This window comes from Oryctolagus cuniculus, chromosome 5 (genome assembly GCF_964237555.1).
Source record: "Oryctolagus cuniculus chromosome 5, mOryCun1.1, whole genome shotgun sequence".
Lineage (NCBI taxonomy): Eukaryota > Metazoa > Chordata > Mammalia > Lagomorpha > Leporidae > Oryctolagus > Oryctolagus cuniculus.
This window is the reverse complement of record NC_091436.1, coordinates 97,145,189-97,164,921: the sequence shown is the minus strand read 5'-3', so window position 1 is coordinate 97,164,921 and position 19,733 is coordinate 97,145,189. Positions and strand designations below refer to the sequence as shown.

Below are 19,733 nucleotides of genomic sequence, written 5' to 3'. Positions count from 1 at the left end.
CTGATCTGCTTATTACCTCTCTTTTGCTTGAAACATTTCTGCCCAACTACCACCTCCTCTACCAGTAACTCCAGGGAAAACACAGGCCATGGGATCTGAATCAGGCTACTCCCACTCTCCCAGATTGTATCTCAACCCACCCCTCCCCTCCATTTCAGATGAAGCAGCTCTCTTTTTTCCTCCCAGAGCCCTTGCACTCTTCTATTTCTGTCACTGCCGACTACACCCTCCTTCTTAAAGCACCCCACACTCTTGCTGTGACTCCTTTGCCAGTCTCACCTCGTCATCTGCTGCCTCTGATAACTCCTCAGCCTCTGACTGCTCCTGGTTCTACTTGGCCTGCTTTCTACAAAGTGTCAGTTACTCAGCCCTCTTTCTCCAAGTTCTTTCCCCAGGTATCTGAACTGAGGGAACCCTAGCTTTCAGCGCTTTCCTAAAATGTGGAAAGATTCACATTTCCAACTTCTCTCTGGACATGTCCAGTTTCCTTCTCCCCCACCACCCATTTCAAGTAGAAATGGCATGACCCAAATGTTGCTTATCCTTTCCCGAGTTTTTCATTTTTTTCTCATCCTATACCCTTAGGTGACCAAATCAAAAATCCCAGTAACCTCTCTACCCCATTTGTCATGAAACTCTTTCAATTCAAATTGTTCTTCAATTGTTCTTCAATCGATCTGTTCTTTCCCTATCATTCAAGCAGGCACCCTAGAGGGCCCAGAGAACTGCCAACAGCAGCTTTGTCTTGAGCCTCTGGGCCCTCCAGTGTTTTCTTTCAATGGTTTTCTAGATAGATCCTTCTAAATTGTTAATATTGTGATATTTTCTTCATGATCATTATCATTCAATGACTCTTTTTATCTATTCTAGGAGATTAAATAATCAGTTTCATAATAAGACACGCACTGAAGCATAGTACAACTGTCCCCATTCCCCAGACATGCCAGTTGCCTTCATGTTTGCATCCCTTTATACATGTTGTTCTATTATTCCTCCCCTTTTCCTTCTTGAAAATTCCCCCTTCTCAGTGAAGCCTTCCTCCTTTGTGAAGCCTTCTCTGGTTGTTGCTTTGTGCTTACTTCTATCACAGAAGCACTAAGCAGTTCCAAACCTGCCTCTCCCACTCTGTCAAGAACTTCCAAACTCCTCTTTACGTGTCAGTGTCTAACCCCATGCTTAAAATGTACTTGACACTCAACAAAATGCTAAATGAATAATTGCACAAATGAACTAGCCTCACAGTTCAGATTCTTAGAGGGGTGTCTCAAACCTTTTACTGTCCTTGATTTTATGGGATCTGATACAGATAAAACAAACAGGCAGCCAGCGCCACGGCTCACTAGGCTAATCCTCCGCCTTGCAGCGCCGGCACACCGGGTTTTAGTACCAGTCGGGGCGCCAGATTCTGTCCTGGTTGCCCCTCTTCCAGTCCAGCTCTCTGCTGTGGCCAGGGAGTGCAGTGGAGGATGGCCCAAGTGCTTGGGCCCTGCAACCCATGGGAGACCAGGAGAAGCACCTGGCTCCTGCCATCGGATCAGCGAGGCCATTGGAGGGTGAACCAACGGCAAAGGAAGACCTTTCTCTCTGTCTCTCTCACTGTCCACTCTGCCTGTCAAAAAAACAAAAACAAAAAAACAGGCCATCCTTTAAGTCTAAAATACTTGGGAATTTATTTGGAAGTCCAGTTTGTAGTAAAAAATGTTGCTCCAGCACCAGTGCTGTGGTGTAGTAGACTTAGGCTCCACCTGGGCTGCTAGTATCCCATACGGACACTGGTTCCTGTCCCAGCTGCTCTTCTTCCAATCCAGCTCTCTACTTGTGGCCTGGGAAAGCAGTGGAAGATGCCAAGTGCTTGGGCCTCTAAACCCACATGGGAGACCTGGAAGAAGTTCCTGGCTCCCAGCTTTGGATGAGCCTTGCTCCAGCCATTGCGGTCATTTGGGGGAGTGAACCAGTGGATGGAAGACCTTTCTTTCTGTCTCTCCCCTTCAACTCTACCTCTCAAATGTATAAATAAAATCTTAAAAAAAAAATGTTGCTCCAAAGGATATGGCTATCTTGATCTCACCTTTACAATGGGGATAAGAAATTACAACAGAAAATATGCTGCAAATCACAACGATTTATATCTCCACTATCTTTGTTATAAAATGCAGTAAAAAGAAGCAAAACCTTACTCAACCAAGCTAAGGTTTGTGTTGCCTAAGAAGCAGTATTGAGCCATTTGAGAAGGTGCACAATTCTGAATATTAGGTGCTTCCTGTAGAACTGGTAACTGAAAGCTTTACTGGCAAAGCAATTTAGTAATTAATTCACACTTTGACATCTGTGTCTTGCGTCTATGCACAGAGAATTAAAGTAAATCACATTGAGGATATGAAGAAATACGCTATGGTTTCTATATTTAAACTATGAGCTTCCTGTTTTTCTTAAGAGATTTCAATTTATGCTACACAGTTGTTCAGAGTCTAAGAATCATAATTTCTAGCCTATTAAATTAATGCCTAAATAGTACATAATTCTATAATTACGTTTACCAATTTGTCCCCAATAAATGAATACAAATCACTAGAAGTGTTTTTGAAAAATGGAATTTAAGCTCTGGATTTTGTACTTTGGGCATGCTTTCATTCATTTTTTCCAGCTAGTTAGCAAATAAATGTTTCTAAAGCACCTGCTCTCTAAAAAATATAATGAAATAAAATACAGCTTTTAGGCATGTTAACCCACTTTTTTACTTTTAAAAGCATTTTGATATTAAAAATATCTTAATCTTATTTCTGGAATAAGGTATGACTATGGCTACATTTAACTATTTTACATATCGAATATTTTAGGTTATAGAAATGTAACCGAGGAACAGTTTTAACTTTCCCTGCATACCACCCCTTTCTCAGTTTCCATTGCAAAAAGTATTTTAAACATAAAAATAAAATTTTAACCTTACAGTTACTCTATGCTGTCATTTCAAAGAAACCACCTCTGCAAATTATTTTGAGAAGTCTCCATAATTTACATGTATAATTGAAGTTTTCCCTCAAAGTTGGTCCAATTTATCTAAAATATTAGGTCCTTTAATTCTCATTCCTCGGAACAGACAACACTTAGGACACCTCTGTGAGTGGGTTCCAGTGGAGGGAGAGGCAGGTGGTTTGGCTTTACTGTGGGTGCTGAGTTAGTCTCCCGGCTCCAGCCCTCCCTCTACTGGCCTGCACTTGAAACCTTCCCTACTCACCACTGACTGGGTTCCTCGAGTGGATGAGGTCGTGACTGGTGTTATGGTGATGGTGCTTGTCACTTTGCTCGCACCAGGTCTCGAAGAGAGATGATTCCTGGGAGAGCGAAGGACGGTGCCGGTGGAAACCTCCTTTTCAGCTGCCACGTTGAGTGGTCGGACAGTTATCACCGGACTGACTCCTTCAGAGGGAGTTGCAGGAGATCGTTTAAATTGAGACCCTAAGTGAATGTGAATTTTATTGTCTTCCGTGGTTATAATGTTGGCATTGGAGTTGTATTTCCGCACTGGAGTTGGGACAGTCTGTTTTTCTGGGGTGACTTTGAGGATAGTCCTTCCCATGGGCACTTCCTGGGATTCGGGTGGAACTGCCATCTCAGCTGGTGCTGCCGATGTGGACACCGTCATTATCTGAATGGGTGACGTGGGCCGGTCTGAAAATGTGCCTCTTCCACCTTCCGGGGTCTTCTCTCTGGAAAATGTAGTAATTGTGACTGGGGACATGGCTCGTTCTGTGCCAAGACTAGTATCTCCACTTTTTGGTTTTGAGGACATAACATTTGGAGATGGAATAATAGTTATCCTTGGTTTCTGATTCCCTAAGGTGGGAATGACAGTGGTACTAGAAAAAAACTCTTCAGATGTGGGGCTTGTTATCTCCAGAGTGGCAGTGCTGTTCTCGTGGTCCGGAGTCACCCGGATATGCAGGGGCTGGCCCTGCTTTGGCGAAAGGACTAGCTCTCCTGGGTGCCCTGGGCTGGAATTTGTGCGGGGCCCTTTCTCCTGCATGACTGGGGGGCCGTTCTCCCGTTTTCTCATCCATGGAATCCATGACTTTCTCATGGTGAGCTCATTTGCGGCTGGAGGGTACCGGTCTAGAACAGAGGAGCGTTCCATCGGCTTTTTCAATCCCACCTGTCGAAGATTACTCATGATGTGATTTTCTTCTTGAAAGGATTTCCGTATGAACACCGCAGGCGTTTCCTCCTCCGCCGCATCGCTGCTGACCGTGTCCGTTTGTACTCCTGTCGACGTCACGGGGACATCCACCATTCTCCTCCCATTCATGCTGGGTCTGAGAGCTCGGCTGTAGCGCTTGGAAAGCTCCAACTCTTTGGTCAGACTAAGGACTTCCTGGCCCATGCTTTTGTTTTTATTTTCTTCTTCCATAAATCGTTGTTGAAGGACCGAATAATCTACTTGGAGCTGAGAAAGCTGATCTTCTTTGTTCATTAACTCGTGAATCTTTTCTTTCAGAGCTTGGACTTCGGCTTTTAAGTCTCGACTTTTGGCTTCTTCCAGTCGAAATCTGTGTCTCAGCTCAGCTTCCTGACTCACCACTTCACCTTTCTCTATTGCTTTGTTCTTGGCGATTTGGTGCTTGATCTCCTCTAGCTGCTGGGAGAGGAAGTTAGCCTTATCTTGCTCAGTTCTAAATTTCTGCTCCAGCTGATCATACTCATCCTCAGTCTTCATCAGATCCCCTTCCACCACCTCCAGCTGTTGGAGGCGTTTCTTCAGCCTCTCAATCTCAAGTGTTAATTCTTTAATCTTGTTATCTTCCGGGCAGGTGAGTTCGGGTCCCTTTCGAGATCTCCCTCTTGTGATTTCTCTTTCCACTTCCTCGATACCATCCAGTCTCTTCTTCAATAAGTCGACACTGCAGCTTAATTCAGAAGACTTTTCTTCTTCGCTTTTCAGCTTTCCCATCAATTCATCTCTCTCTTTTGTCAGATGGTATACCTTTTCCTCCATTTCGGATTTCAGTTTCAACAGCTTCTTACTTTCTTCGATCAGTTTTTCAGTGACATCCATAACCTTTCCTTGTTCCACCTTAAAATTCTTATTCAGCCCATCCACTTTTCTCTCCTCCTGTTTTATTTTTTCCATCATATTTTTCCTTTCATCAACTAGCATCACAGTAAATGACTTCAACTTCGTAAGATCATCTTTTAGGCTTAATTCAGCTTTTTCCAATCTACTTTCAGAACATTCAAGTTCTTTTACTCGACTCTTGACCACCTCCAATTCATTTAGCAGGTCTTTGGTTAAGTTCTTTTCTTTCTCCAGGTTTAAATGCAGTTGAGTGCATTCAGATTTACTCTTGCTAAATGCCTCTTCCAATTTCTCCAGCTCAGACATTCTCTTCTGTAACTTCTCAACTTCAAGTTTGAGCTCCTTACTATGGTGTTCTTCCTCTTGCAGCTTCTTCCTCAGTTCCCTGCACTGGGATTCAGTTTTCGTGATCTCCTCATCTTTGCCCTCCATTTCAAGCACACGCTTTCGGAGATTCTCCACTTCGGCCATGAGGCTGGAATTTCCACATTCTCCTTTGGCAATTTTATCTCTTAATTCTTGAAGTTCCTCCTCTGCCTTTTGAAGATTCTTGTTGGTTTCTTCTAGCTCTTCGATTCTTTGAGTTAAGCCAACCAGCTTGAGTCTAAGTTGCCTGTTGTGGGATTCTTGATTAGCCAATTTAGCATTCATCTCTTCATGTTCCTGAGAAAACCTGGAAGCCTTGTGCTCAAAGTCCACTTCTAACTTGAGTAATTTCTGTCTGTCTTCTTTGGATTTAGAGGTAATGGCTTTGAGCTTTTCTTCTTCTTCCCTTAGTTTCTGAGTAAGATCCTGTACTTTCTGGCTTTGCAAGCCAAGTTGCTCAATATGCATTTGTCTTTCATCCACCAGCATGAGTGCAAAGGATTTGAGTTTGACAAGCTCATCTCTTAGTTTATTGAGCCGCTTAGCATTTTCCTTTTCTTTCCGGGCTTGATAAGCCTTTTCTTGTTCGAGAAGCTTTTTCAACCTAGAAAATAAAATATAATTACATGTTAAAAGAGTAATCAGCAAATCAGTTTGATTTTAAATTATTAAATAAAAAACCAAAATGCTTCTAAGTAAATCTTTATCAATTGCTATATCAAGGTTTAATATTCATTAATGAATCTAATAAAAAAGTTAGGATAATGGGGGTGGGCATTGTGGCACAGCAAGTTAAGTCACGTCTTAAGAAGACCACATCCCATATCAGAGTGCCTGGGATGGAGTCTGGCCTCTGCTTCCAGTCAAGCTCCCTGCTAATGTGCACCCCAGGAGACAGCAGGTGATGACTCAAATACTTGGTCCCTACCACCTGAGTGGGAGAACCGGATGGAACTCCTGGTTTTGATATGGCCCAACACCCCTACTTCTCATTCTCCCCATTTCCCCCATATACTTCCCCCTTACCTGCCTCTATTGCAGGCATTTGTGGAGTGGTCCAGGGGAAGTAATTTCTCTCTCTTTCTGCCTTTAAATAAACAAAGTTAAGTAAAGCCTACGAAAACCAGCTAGGATTTTTACCTTTGTGGGGGGCGGGTAGTGACTAGCAGGAGGCATGAGGAGGACTTTGGGAATACCAGGTTCTGTGATTTACATGCTGGTTATAAAGGATTGTTTAATTTAATGAAATGTTGGTAAGCTGAACACTTATGATGTCAGAACTTTTCCACATGAGGTGTTGTACTTTAATAAAATAATCATTAAGTAAAACTGAGGTTGTGCAATAATGACTATAATGCTTTCTGTATTCTAGGCACTAGTTTTACTTATTCTCACAGCAACACTCTGAAAGGCCTGTGTCACTGTCATCATCCCCATGAGGAAAATGAGACACGGGGAGTTAGGAAGCTACCCCAGATTGCACAGTCAGTCAGTGGCAGTGCTGGGATTCAACTCAGCCAGCAGGGCTCCCGAGTGCTTACCTCTCACCTCCACATTTTACAACATGAAGAGAGGAATTTAAGTGAAAGGAAAAAACTGGAAAAGAAGGACCTATGGTTTTATTTTGAACTCTTTAGATAAAACTATGTAACTATTACCTGATAAAGAAAAATAAGGCAAGACAGGCTTTCTGATACAAAAGCTGATCTACAGAAACTGATTTTAGTTGACACCAGAATTGGCATAAGATTTTGTCTCATTTTTCTGATTTTAACAATTTTCTTTGACAGAGAACTAAGTAGGAAAGAAAACTGAATTATTATCAATTAAAAAAATATAGCAGCAACAGATGCATTGTTCTCTATGCTGTTTATGTATGGCTTTAAAAAGTAGGAATTTAAATATGCCAGACTAATTATGCACCATTTTTGTATTGGTTAGTTAACTTGTACCTAAATACCTAAATAAACTGAGTTATATTTATATTCACTGTATGTTAGTCTAAGAATGTATTTCATGCTACTCAATTCACAATAGCTAAGATATGGAATCAACCCAAATGCCATCAACAGAACACTAGATAAAGAAATTATGGGTTATGTATACCATGGAATACTACACGGCATTAAAAAAAATATGAAACCCTGTCATTTGCAACAAAATAGATGCAACTGGAAAACATCATATTTAGTGAAATAAGCCAGTTCCAAAAGAACAAATGCCATATGTTCTCCCTGATCTATGATAACTAATAGAGCACCTAAAAGGTAATCTTTAGAAGTGAAATAGACATTTTGAGATGCAGTGACTTTGAACAGCCCTTATCTCGACTGTTGAGGAACAGTTTTTTTTCATAATATCTGTTGAGCTCTTTACTTAGTATAGAGTTAATCGTATATGTATAAAGTTAATTGAAAATAGATCTTAGTAAAAAAAATAAGAATGGGACTTGGAGAGGGAGGAGGAAAAAGGGTGGGAGTGTGATTGGGAGGGCAGGTATGGTGGTAAGAATCACTGTATTCCTAAAGTTGTATTTATGTAATGCATCAAATTTGTATTTCTTAAATAAAAGGTTTCTGGAGAAAAAAATGTATTTCGGTAACTGATTTGTTTATAAGAGACTCAAGTTATGAATGAGCACTTACATGTATTTAAGTGCATTTTATTATTTCAATATATTTGCATCTTTATTATTCTAATTGATTTATTTTATAATTATGATTGGCTAGAATAATTGTTAGCCAAATTGAATTTAATAGTCTTTCTTTAAAATAAATGTATTTATTTGAAAATCAGAGTTACACAGAGAAAGAGAGAGAGACAGAGAGATCTTCTAGCCTCTGGTTTATTCCCCAAATGGCTACAACAGCAAGGGCTAGGCCAGCCCCAAGCCAGGAGTCAGAAGCTTCTTCTGGATCTCTCACATGGGTGCAGGGGCCCAAGCACTTGAGCCATCCTCTGCCACTTTCCTAGGCACATTAGCAGGGAGCCGGATCAGAAATGGAGCAGCCGGGACTCAAATGAGTGCCCATAGGCAATAACGCTGACCCCTAACAGTCTTTTTTAAAAAGATTTATTTTATGTATTTGAAAGGCAGAGAGAGAGAGAGAGAGAGAAGGAGAGAAAGAGAAAGTAGATCTTCCATCTGCTAGATTATTCCCCGAAAGGCTGCAAACAACAGGGCTGGACTAGGCCAAAGCCAGAAGTCTGAAATTCTACCTGGGTCTCCCAAATGGGTGGCAGGGGCCCAAGCACTTGGGTCATCCTCTGTTGCTTTCCCAGACACATCAACAAGGAGCTGGATCAGCAGCAGAGCAGCAGGGACTTGAACTGGCTCTCTGACATGGATGCTGGTGTTAACAGGAAGTTGCTTAACCCTGTTCACTATGATGCCAGCCCCTAATTTAATAATCTTACACTGCATTGTATGAGAAATTATTGTACATACAAATAGGGCTATTTATAATTAAGTCCTGTATCAGATAATTATTATAGAAATGATTCTAATGATGTAATTAATATTTTTAATATAATTTATTTTTATAAAACATACCCTTGTATCTAAACATCTCTTAATTAAATACATGGCTTCCAAAAACCATTATGACTTTATCCCTGAAGTGGGAGGAGAAAATTGTTTTCAAATCTTACATACTCACATGACCAATGTTGAATCATTTCACTAAGTGGGGTCCTTACATGTGTAAAAGGGTATTTTACTGACCATCTTCTCTTCTTATGTGGAGTCAAAACAACTGAAATAATGTCATAGATCCATAGACTAGAAAAGTCTTTAGAGGATATTTTCAACATAGAATGCCATTTTTAAATTCTCTGGCCTTAACTAGACTATCAGAGATGAATTTACTGCAAACATCATTGCCTTCAATTCTAAGCTTAAAATGTTAAAAATCTTAAAAATATGTCTATTTTTTAAAGAAGAATAGGTCTCTGTGTTATTAAAGGGGTTGGGTTAGAGGCTAAAACAGAGACTGTGAAGTCAGACATAGGTAAATGTGAGTTCTGACACTGCCACTTTCTAATTATGAAATTCTCAGATCCCCAATGCTTTACCTATAAATGAGAGAGGTATATTAGTACCTATCTGATGATATTGTTCTGAAGACTGAGATAATAGAAATAAAATGACTGTTGTCTAAACTTAATACACAGGTATAATAATAAACTTGTCCCTTAACACCTGTTTATAAATGTATTTTTCATTCTTATTTTGTATTTAACAAAATTATATATTTTTAACTTGTAAATGTATAATTTACAAACATATTTAGAAATCCAATGATTTTCAACAAAAACACTTAAGACAGTAAACTCAAATGTTCTGATTGCTGCTGGCTTACCCATTTGACAAGATTCATCAAGCCATCTAATTAAAATTGTTGAATTTTATTAAATTGTGTCTCAATAAAAATACAGAGAAAAATAGAAAGTCTCAGAAAGTGTTCTAACATATTAGAAAAAAAGAAAATGGTTGTATAGAGGTATTATGAGAATAACTTAAAACATGATACAAAAGATAAAACTAGTTATTAGTCTTATGGCAGAAAGAGGGGAAAGCAGAGGTGGGGAAGATAAAGAGGAATGATATTTTCAGGTGGGCTTGAAGAGTTGACAAGAAAAGTTGGCCTAGTGAAGTAATATTTGAAATCCTAGAGAATCTCTAATACTGATATTATTGCAAAAGGCTCTTAAAAGCCCATCCCAAACTCTAATTTTTGCTATCTAATTTTTTAAGGGCAGGGGAGGCTAAAAAGAAAGGTGTCTTGGGCAGTGCCTTGTTTTTATTGTTTCATTTATTTTTTACAACAACCCTTGAACAAGGCATAACTGTGCCACATTATAAACATGACTAAACATAAGAGAGCATGACTAAGAAGGAACAGATTGAGATTTTTGTACAAATTTATTTGCATAAACACTGTGTTGTAAAAACAATGCTATTCCTCAAATAGACATTGCCTGGGCAGCTCAATTTGCAAGACTTTGTTTAGATAAATTTTATACATTAAGAATAGTTCTTAAAGGGTGCATATTGGCTTATTGGTCAACTTTATTTGGCTTGATTCAGAATTTGGCTATTTAGAATTGTAAAGTTCCTCCTTGAATTGTCCTGTCACCCAAAATATCAGTTGATACCTAGATTGTATCAAAGGCAAAATGACCCCAATCATTAATAAAAACACAGGTCAATGCACAGAGCCCTTCAAAACACTCTCAAGCTCTCCCTCCTGCTGACATCAGTCCATTCAGTAGTATGGATCGATGATTTGTCATTCAATTAGCTATGAGCCCACTGGGCTGGTCATTGTTTATTTCTTAGGAGCTTCCAATCCTTGGGCTCCAGTTCCAAACACATTTTCCTGATGTCAGTCAACTACAACCATCTCTTCCAGATGCTTAGGCCTCAAATTTAGAGTTATCCTTGAGTCCTCTCTCTCACCTCCCCACATTCAATCCCTCAGCAAATCTTATCATCTCTACTTAAAAAATACACACCAAAATCAAATTAGTTCTCACCTCCTCCACTGCCATCACCCTGGTCCAAGCTAACTACTATTTCTTATCTGGATTATTGCAATAGCTACCTAATCAGACTCCCAGTTTCCAGTCTTGCCCACCTTCTTTCCCTAGAGGCCAAAGTGATTCTAAAAAAGGGAATGATATCAAGGGGCCGGCGCTATGGCACAGCTGGTTAAAGCCCCAGCCTGCAGTGCCAGCATTCCATATGGGTGCTGGTTTGAGTCCCAGCTGCTCCTCTTCGGATCCAGCTCTCTCCTATGGCCTGGAAAAGCAGTGGAAGATGGCCCAACTCCTTGGGCCCCTGCACCCATATGGGAGACCCAGAGGAGGCTCCTGGCTCCTGCCTTCGGATCAGCTTAATTCTGGCCATTGTTGTCATTTGGGGAGTGAACCAGTGGAATGGAAGACCTCTCTCTCTCTGGCTCGACCTCTCTCTGTAACTCTCTCTTTCAAATAAATAAAATAGATCTTTAAAAAAAAGTAGAATGATATCAAATCATATCACTTTGCCTATACAAAAAAAAAAAAAAAAGAAATAGAGGACATAGGAAACAGGCTGGAAGAATCAACGGCTTCATATTTTAAAATATATATGAGTATATATGTATATACATACATATACATCTCATGTGTATTTACATATATACACTTATATATAATGAAGATATTAATATGTTCCCTCTTACTTTAATGCTGTTTGATTTTCCTTACAGCAATAGCACAGTTAGCAAGTAAGAAATAATGATAGCATGACATCCAATAAATATAGAAGTAATTATGGATTACAACTATCTTGCAATCCCCAACAGTACTGCTCATCAATATCTCCCCAAAAGACAGACATCCAGACTTTGTATACATATGTACACATCTCCATTCATGAACTATTCTTACCAAAAAATTAAACCTGAATCAGATCAAGCTTCTATAACTAATTACTAGTTTATAGGACAACAGCAAGAAAGTGCTAAATAACATCATGATTATGAGGTCAGAAAAAAGCCAAAATATGGACAATCATGTGAACAACCTAATTTCTTCAGTAAGTAAGTTCTAAGATTAAAAAAAAAGAACCGAGCAGTGGGGTGTAAATTAAAATAAATTCTGAAGACATATCAATCAATTATAATCTCTTGAATTCTTATTCAAACTATTTTTTAAATGAGACAACGGGAAAAATGTTTAGAAATTATTACATTTCAGGTTTGATAGTGGATTGTGGCAATATTTTTAAAGAGTTATTTATCTTTGCAGGTGGCATCTTTACCTGCTATGCCACAGTGCCAGCATTCCATATGGCCACTAGTTTGAGTCCCTGCTGCTCAACTTCTGATCCAGCTCTCTGCTATGGCCTGGGAAAGTAGTGGAAGATGGCCCAAGTCCTTGGGCCCCTGTACCCATGTGGGACACCCGGAAGAAGCTCTGGGCTCCTGGTTTCAGATTGGCGCAGCTCCAGCCGTTGTGGCCATCTGGGAAATGAACCATGGAATGGAAGACCTCTCTCTCTCTCTTTCTGCCTCTGCCCCTCTGTAATTCTGCTTTTCAAGTAAATAAATAAATATTTTTTTAAAAAAAGAGTTACTTATCTTTTAGAAATACATGATAAAATATTGATAAATGAAATAATATATATGAGATTTATAACAAAATAACGCAGCAGAATGTGAATAGATGAAACCAGACCAGCTAGGAGCTGATTAGTTAAATTAATCAGTTAATTGAATTCCTTAATTTAGGATCTAAGGACAAATATTGGGGGGTTGGGTAGAAGGGTAAGTAGGAGTTTTTTTTAAGCCTTCTCCTGATTATCCATTTTTCTAATAAACACCATCCTTGCAACAGTCAATCTGCCTTTCTCTATTCTCAGTCTTCTTTGGAAAACAAATGATGTAAAATTTCACAGGTCCTTTCTTAACACTCCAGCTTTTCCACTATTTCTCCAAATTAATCAGTTTTGGCTCTGAAATATCAATTGTTTCTTTGTTTCCTTTTGATGTTTTCACTTGTCCCTGTCTTAATCCATCAAACCTCATTTTAAAACACTGATGTCACCTTAAAGTCATCCCAGGCTTGCTTCTTAGCCACACTGTGCTGATTTCCCTTCTCAGCAAACACTGTTTTTGCTTTTCATCAACTCTCCCTGTATTTTTTCTCTCTGTCTTTCAAGAGAGAGGGCAGGTTAGAACTAGCAAGGGCATGATAGTAATTAAAGATGAATGAACCTGAAAAAAGTCCAGCTTGCATGCAGTTGAAAGTCTTTAATCACAATGCATTTTTTCCCAACCAGAGCATAGTGCAGAGCTAAGCAGCTTGTTAATATGATAGGGCATGGTTTAAGAAATAACTCTGAAAGAAATGTTACTTGTTAATACACTACCTCAGTTCCTCAAGATGGTGACCATTAAAATAAGTATTCAGTGTTAATCCAATGTCCCACCATACGGAATGCAGCTGGGATTAGGGAGAGGTAGATGAGGCCAGGTTGTGCAGCTGGAGAGTTAAATCCTGTCCTCATGTGAAATTTTGATATTTTCTTCACCATGAAGTTTTTGCATTAATTGTGATTTTTAAAAGTAGTAATTTAAATAGAACACCTTTTGATAACCAAGGGGATTTTTTGGTTTTGTTCTGTCATTCTCTAAATTATGGTATGGAAGATGAAAGCCTCACTTGCCTAGCCTCAATCCCAGCTCTAATTATGGAGTTCCAGAGAATCCTTGCTTTCTTAAAAAAATTTCTATTCATTTGCAGAGAAAGGCAAACAAACAAACAAAAAGCTTCCATCTGCTGGTTCATTCCCCAGATGCCCACAACAGCCAGGGCTGGGCCAGGCTGGAGCCAGAAGCCAAAAAATTTAATCTGGGTCTTCCAAATGGGTGATGGAAATCCTACTTCTTAAGCTATCATCTGCTCTTTCCCAGGGTGACCATTAGCAGGAAGCTAGAATCAGGAGTAGAGCCAGGACTCACACCTAAGCACTCTGATATGGGATGTAGGTGTCCCAACTGGCATCTTGACCACTGCACCAAACACCTGCCCCAGACTCAACTTTTATAAATGAAGAAAGGACAGATTCTTTATAACAGGACATACACTTTTTTTGAGCTTTGCTTATGTCTGATATTTCTTAGTAGTAGGGATGAATTTGTAAAAGCTCTTGTAATTTCTTCCTCTTATGAAGAACAACAGTATTGTAGAGCATCTGACCTCAACCTTTTGACCATATCCCATACAATATACTAGAAAACCTATTTCAACCATTTCCACACTGAAAAACAACTTGGTAGTACCAAAATGAAAGAGATGGAAATAAAAAGAGTAAACTTGTGGCTAGCAACTATTGTGAATTATTTTTACTTAATCATAAGGGCCCTTAACTTACTATACTCATAACTTTATATTTTAAAAACTATATCTTATAAATTAAAAAATAACAATGCTATTACTTTGATAGTATAATCCAAGTAATTCAATTAGCCCATACACACAAATCTCAGACAGGTTATCACAAATGAAGTTTTCCTCTATCAGACTTTCAAAGGATTATGTGTGATTCTGCTTTGACATATTGATGATGTGTTTTGAAGTCCAGTGATTGAAAACTGTAACCAAGGATATGGATTATGGACCCTGTGTAGGTTAGCACAACAACCTACAACAAGTTAAGCAAATTAGGAATTTTAACCCATAGCAATTTAACTTTAAAATGCATGCATGGCAGCAATGAAAAATTCATAGCTGGTAATGAATTCTCCTTCTTGAAGGTCATGGGATTCCCAACTACCAGACAAGCACAGCCTCAGTAAGTGTTTGCAAACAGTGGGTGGCAGTCTGACTCCCTTGTAAAATACAAATTTAGTCTTCAAGAAAATTTAGTAACATATTCACTTAAATTTATAAATGTTACATTTAAAAATAGATCACTTGGTATAATACTAGTAAAAAGCTCTTGGAGTAAAACTTCAAATCTAGAGAATTACTGGTTGTCCACTCATAAGAACTAAAGAAACGTTGAGTGTTTTCTGATAGTTTACCACCCATCAGGAGGCCCATATTTGAGAAGCATGAAAGGGAGCTCTCAGATCACACCCTCTGGTATGGATCTCCCTGACTCAGTACCGAAATCTAACTGTGATTCATTAGTTCATTCAAAGAATGCAACAATGATGATTGGCAGACAGGATATTAGAGGTTAGGAATAAAAAAAATGTTACAAAACAACGTAAAAAGTGTCATTTATACTTTAAGTACAGGAACCCAAGGTCCCCTGCCAAGGGATACGTCAGGGGAGGGATACAGATGGAGGAAGTCCTTACTCAGGGCTTTGCAACTGTCCTTCTCAGTACTCTTCTGCTTCCCAGTACTCTTCAGGGGGTGCAGCCCAGACAGCACTTCTGTGAGAGCTTGTCAATCTCTCTCTGTCTCTGGGAAACCAGTCCCATACTGGAGTGTCTATCTTGATATTTGGAATGAGAACTGGATTTCAGGGCCTATTCTTTGACTGGTCAGATGCCCCTGCAAGCTACAATCTACATGGCTCTAGTGCCCCAAACTCCAAAATCCAGATACCTAATATGATGGTATTAGGAGACTGGGGCCTTTGGGAGATGACTGGATTTAGTTCCCTTAGAAAGGGACCCCCGAGAGCTCTTTCTTGCTCCCTCTATCCTATGGAGATGCAATGAAAGGACAATGTTCTGCAACCTGGAAGAATCTGACCAGGCTGGCGTCCTGTTCTCAGATGACCAGACTTCAGAACTGTGAGAAATTGCTTTCTGTTGTTTGTAAGCCACCAAGTCTTTGGTCAGATAAAATACTTATAAAATAGGGGACATCAGATAGTATTTTTTGTTTTTGATGACATTTATAAAGAATCAGGTTGGTGAATAAATTTACTTATTTTCATGGAATAGAAACAAAGATGAACAGAAAGAGCCATGACCCATGAAGTTTGTCACTCAAGCATGTGGCCTTGGGATCTCCCTTCCAGGTGGCCCCTTCATCTTCCCTTCCTACCCCAAAGAGGACTTCCAGCGTTCCTCTTCCAAAGTATGTGCTACCCAGGTTCATCACATGCTCCATCTAGGAAACAGTTGTGAGCTATTGGCCCTCAGAAAATAAGTGGAGGGATTCCCTTATCAAAGCCAGAGAGCAAGGAGGATGTAGAGGGACAGGTGGATTCTCAGGCCCCTGAAATCAGAGTGAGAGTATCCTCTTACGTGCTTAAGTAGACGGGTCTCTCCCTGGGGGGTATATTTGTGGTCACACAGAACATGAGGGGAGCATGAATGAGGTTTCCTGGTGACACAATCCACAAAGGCAGCATATACCTCATTTTACTCCATACATGCATTTATAGAGTGCTGAGAGAAAGTCATGGTTTTAAGGGAACCCACAATACAAGATACAATTAATCTAATTTGTCTTGGATAAATATTTACACAAATAGGACTTGTTTAAAATAACATGGGGAGCAGGCATTTAGCCTAGCAGTTAAAACGCCCACACCTCACATTGGAGTATCTAGATTTGATTCCCAGCTCCAGCTCCTTGCTCCAGCTTCCTGCCAATGCAGACACTGGAAGGCAGTGATGATGGCTCAAGTGGTTAATTCTCTGGCCCCATTTGGGAAACCTGGATTGAGTTCTTCACTTGTGGTTTTGGCCTGGCACAACCCTGGCTATTGCAGGCCTTTGGAGAATAAGTCAATGGGAGCTCTGTGTGTGTTTGTGTCTGTGTGTGTGTATGTATGTCTCTCTCTGCCTCTCAAATAAATAAAATAAAAATAAATTAAGTAGAAAATTAACTGCATAAATCACTTAGCATACACAGATATTTTTAAAAGTTCTTGGAAAATAGAATTAGAAAGTCTGTTTTGGTATAAAAAATTTTGAAATCATGCAGTTTTTTTCCTAATTTTTTTTTGAAGATTCCTCACATTTCCATATATTTCCATAAGTAGTATACTTACCTGAAATTTTACTAAAAATTTTTAAAATTATTATGCTAACATTTATCTTTTACCTAGTTTGGGAACAACTTTTAAGCTAAGGCACAAACTAAAAAATCTTAACAATAAATTCCAACATCCCAGACTTCATTTTGTATTGCTCTTGACTATTGTTGATCCAGAAAAAAGGAAACATGAATGCCCTTCTGTTGTGGAAAGGATATTTAGTTTTACAAGAAAACAGAAGTTCAGCCAGTCACATAGAATTAAGAATCCAAGCTCATCAACTTATTAAACCCAAGATTTTCATCACTTTAAACAGAGACAAAACATTATTAACAATCAATGCTTCACAAATCTACAGAAATGAAAAACATATCATTTGCCCTAGTGTTCAAATTGATTTAAAAACAGGTCATGATATAAAAATGTGGTTTTGGCCAAATGAAGTTCTTTTGTGGAAGACTCATAGTACCTCATAGCCTTACAGAGCAGTAAATGAGAACTATTTATTTTGATACACTCTACTAAACATGGATAATTTTTTGGCGTCATGAAAAATTACTAAAGCTGAACTTTCCACACAATTTTTTAGCATAGTCCAAACTCTAAACTCATTCCCACTTTAAAATCAAACCTCCTATTTGCTTTATTATTCCTGTTATCACTGCCACACTGAGTTTTCAGAACAAACAGGGCTTTCTTTGGATCTCTATGCATTCTAACTCCCTGCCAACTTTTACAAGCCTTTTCCACCTATGCAAAGAGAGATCAGCAGAAAATCCGTATAACAATAATGACAAAAAATAAAAATTCTCGAAAATAATATTTTACCTCAAAGGAGTTTTTTTGGCTCATCAAGAAATCACACTTTAGAAGATACATTTGTACTCTACGAAAGGGTGCCTGTTAACACACCTTCAGAACACAGCAGCTGGATCGCTGGTGGTAAGATAAGAGATCTTTCTGTTCTGATACAAACTTCCTGAGGTTTCTGCAGAATGAGATCACTTTTCCCTCCATCAAAAACCAGGAGCACTCCTCATACCATAAGATGCACTGCGGCCAGTTCCAATCAAGGATTCTGAGGCATCAAGGAGTCACAGTCAGCTGATAAATCCCAAAGGCTGGCACCATCCACACTCAGTAAAACCTGTGGCCGCAAGCTAGAAAACTGTCGAGGTCTTTCAGCCCTGGACAGATTAGTCAGGGCTCTGCAAATGTCCAGACTCGGCTTCCAAGATGCTCTTTGCAATAACACTTAGAAATGAACTTACTGTCAGGAAACCCTATTAACAAATAAAATGTGTACAGCCGAGAGTAAAACAGCTCTTGACTTCCTTACCTTAATACTAGGAAGCATAGTAGCTTTTGCTTTTGTTTTTGTTTTTGCTAAGGGGGTACTGAAGTTTGTTCAACAGCGGCAGGCCCTGCTCAGCCCCCTACTCCACAGGGAATTAACCGTCACATTCCAGCCCTGTCATCAGAACAATGAAAGGTGAATGTTGTGCAAAACAGCTTGGGACCACTAACTGATGATGTCATTCCTTCCTTATATGGTTCATTATTGTGCAGATTTACTTTGGTCTGTGAGAAGGGGCGGAGCTACCCAGGACTGGAAGAGAAGACAGCTCTTAAGAAGCAAAGCAAATGAATGGGAATTATGCTCCGTACTCAAGAAAATGCACTTGGAGTGGGTGAAGTTGGGGGGGGGGGGGGAGGAAGGAATAATGAGATAAAGAAAATATATGCATAAAATGTCAAATGGGCCTCATTCCTAATTTTTCAAACTAGCTAAACTCTGTACAGTTCTATTCAGCATGAGCTGGAATTTAAATAAGGGTCCTAGAGTCTTAGCTGTGATTTAGCCAAAGGGACAGAATTCATGTTTCAATCAAAGTGCTCATTTCTTTCTTTCTTTCTTTATTATTATTTTTTAGTTCTAAGTGAAAACATTACCCTGTGGGCTTTAGAATGTCACATACCCTTTCGTTTAAAGATCATTTTGTCATTCAAAATTTTTGCCTTCATTTCTTCCCTTTAAGTATCAGAAAACCTGCTATCTACATACAAAAAAGTGGATGAACCACTTTCATCATCACTCATCAAAATGTCCCCAAAGTCTGTCATCTTCATCTTCAAACTCTCTTCTCTTCCTTCTTCCCCTTCCTCTTAGCTTCTTCCCTTCTTTCGTGACTGATTCAGTCAAAAAGCCATCAGACAATTTACAAGTTTCAGTATAATATTTCCTAACCCATATGTGAAATTGGAGAAGACCCCCTAAGATTTCCACTGAAATGTGGCCCCTTGAAGTTCCCTAGAAATGCTATCCCGGGTACCACATGTGCTACTGGAATTTGGAGTGCCATATGATTTCACCACAGGCTTATTACTAAATTCCAGATATTAATAAGCCCAAGAGGGTTCTTGCCTAAAATTTAGAGAAGAATTCTAAATAACGGCACAGATAAACTAGGCAGCATGGTACATTTTAAGCTTTTATTTAGTGAGAAAGATGCATAGGAGAGTGAGAGTTTTATTTAACAGAGAGAGGTGAATAGGGGTTCATATCAAGCACCAGGAACCAGCCACGTGGAAGAGCATCTAGGCCAGGAAGCCTAGAGCACATGGCCCGAAGGCCATGTGCCCTGGAGGCACCGGGCTATAGCAATCCCTGTCCTGGCAAGAGGCCAGGGAAGAAGAGCCAGCCGGGCCACATCGTGGCCTGGCTTTTAACCCACTTCCAAAGGGGAATGGTTAATTAACCTGATTGGCTGGTGGGCACCCAGGTGTGGCCAGGTAGGG

General features: G+C 39.5%; 1 protein-coding gene and 1 long non-coding RNA gene across 12 annotated transcripts in view; one reads left to right on the top strand and one right to left on the bottom strand.

Moving 5' to 3' along the window:
* LOC103349802 (uncharacterized) overlaps positions 1-12,553 on the top strand; it is a 43,740-nt gene extending 31,187 nt beyond the window's left edge. Inside the window, exon 3 of one of the 2 annotated variants that reach the window (XR_011388646.1) lies at positions 12,233-12,553. This is a non-coding gene — a long non-coding RNA (uncharacterized lncRNA). The remainder of the gene's footprint in view (positions 1-12,232) is intronic. The other variant, XR_011388644.1, reaches the window with a different exon arrangement.
* Positions 1-19,733, bottom strand: part of FILIP1 (filamin A interacting protein 1) — a 300,074-nt gene that overhangs the window by 18,449 nt on the left and 261,892 nt on the right. For 8 of the 10 annotated variants that reach the window (XM_070073868.1, XM_008263118.4, XM_008263120.4 and 5 more), the window contains one exon: positions 3,236-6,041. In XM_070073868.1, coding sequence (XP_069929969.1) covers positions 3,236-6,041 — 2,806 coding nt within the window. Of the gene's footprint in view, positions 1-3,235; positions 6,042-17,762; positions 18,414-19,733 lie in introns of those variants that run through there. The other 2 variants (XM_070073870.1, XM_070073871.1) reach the window with 2 other exon arrangements.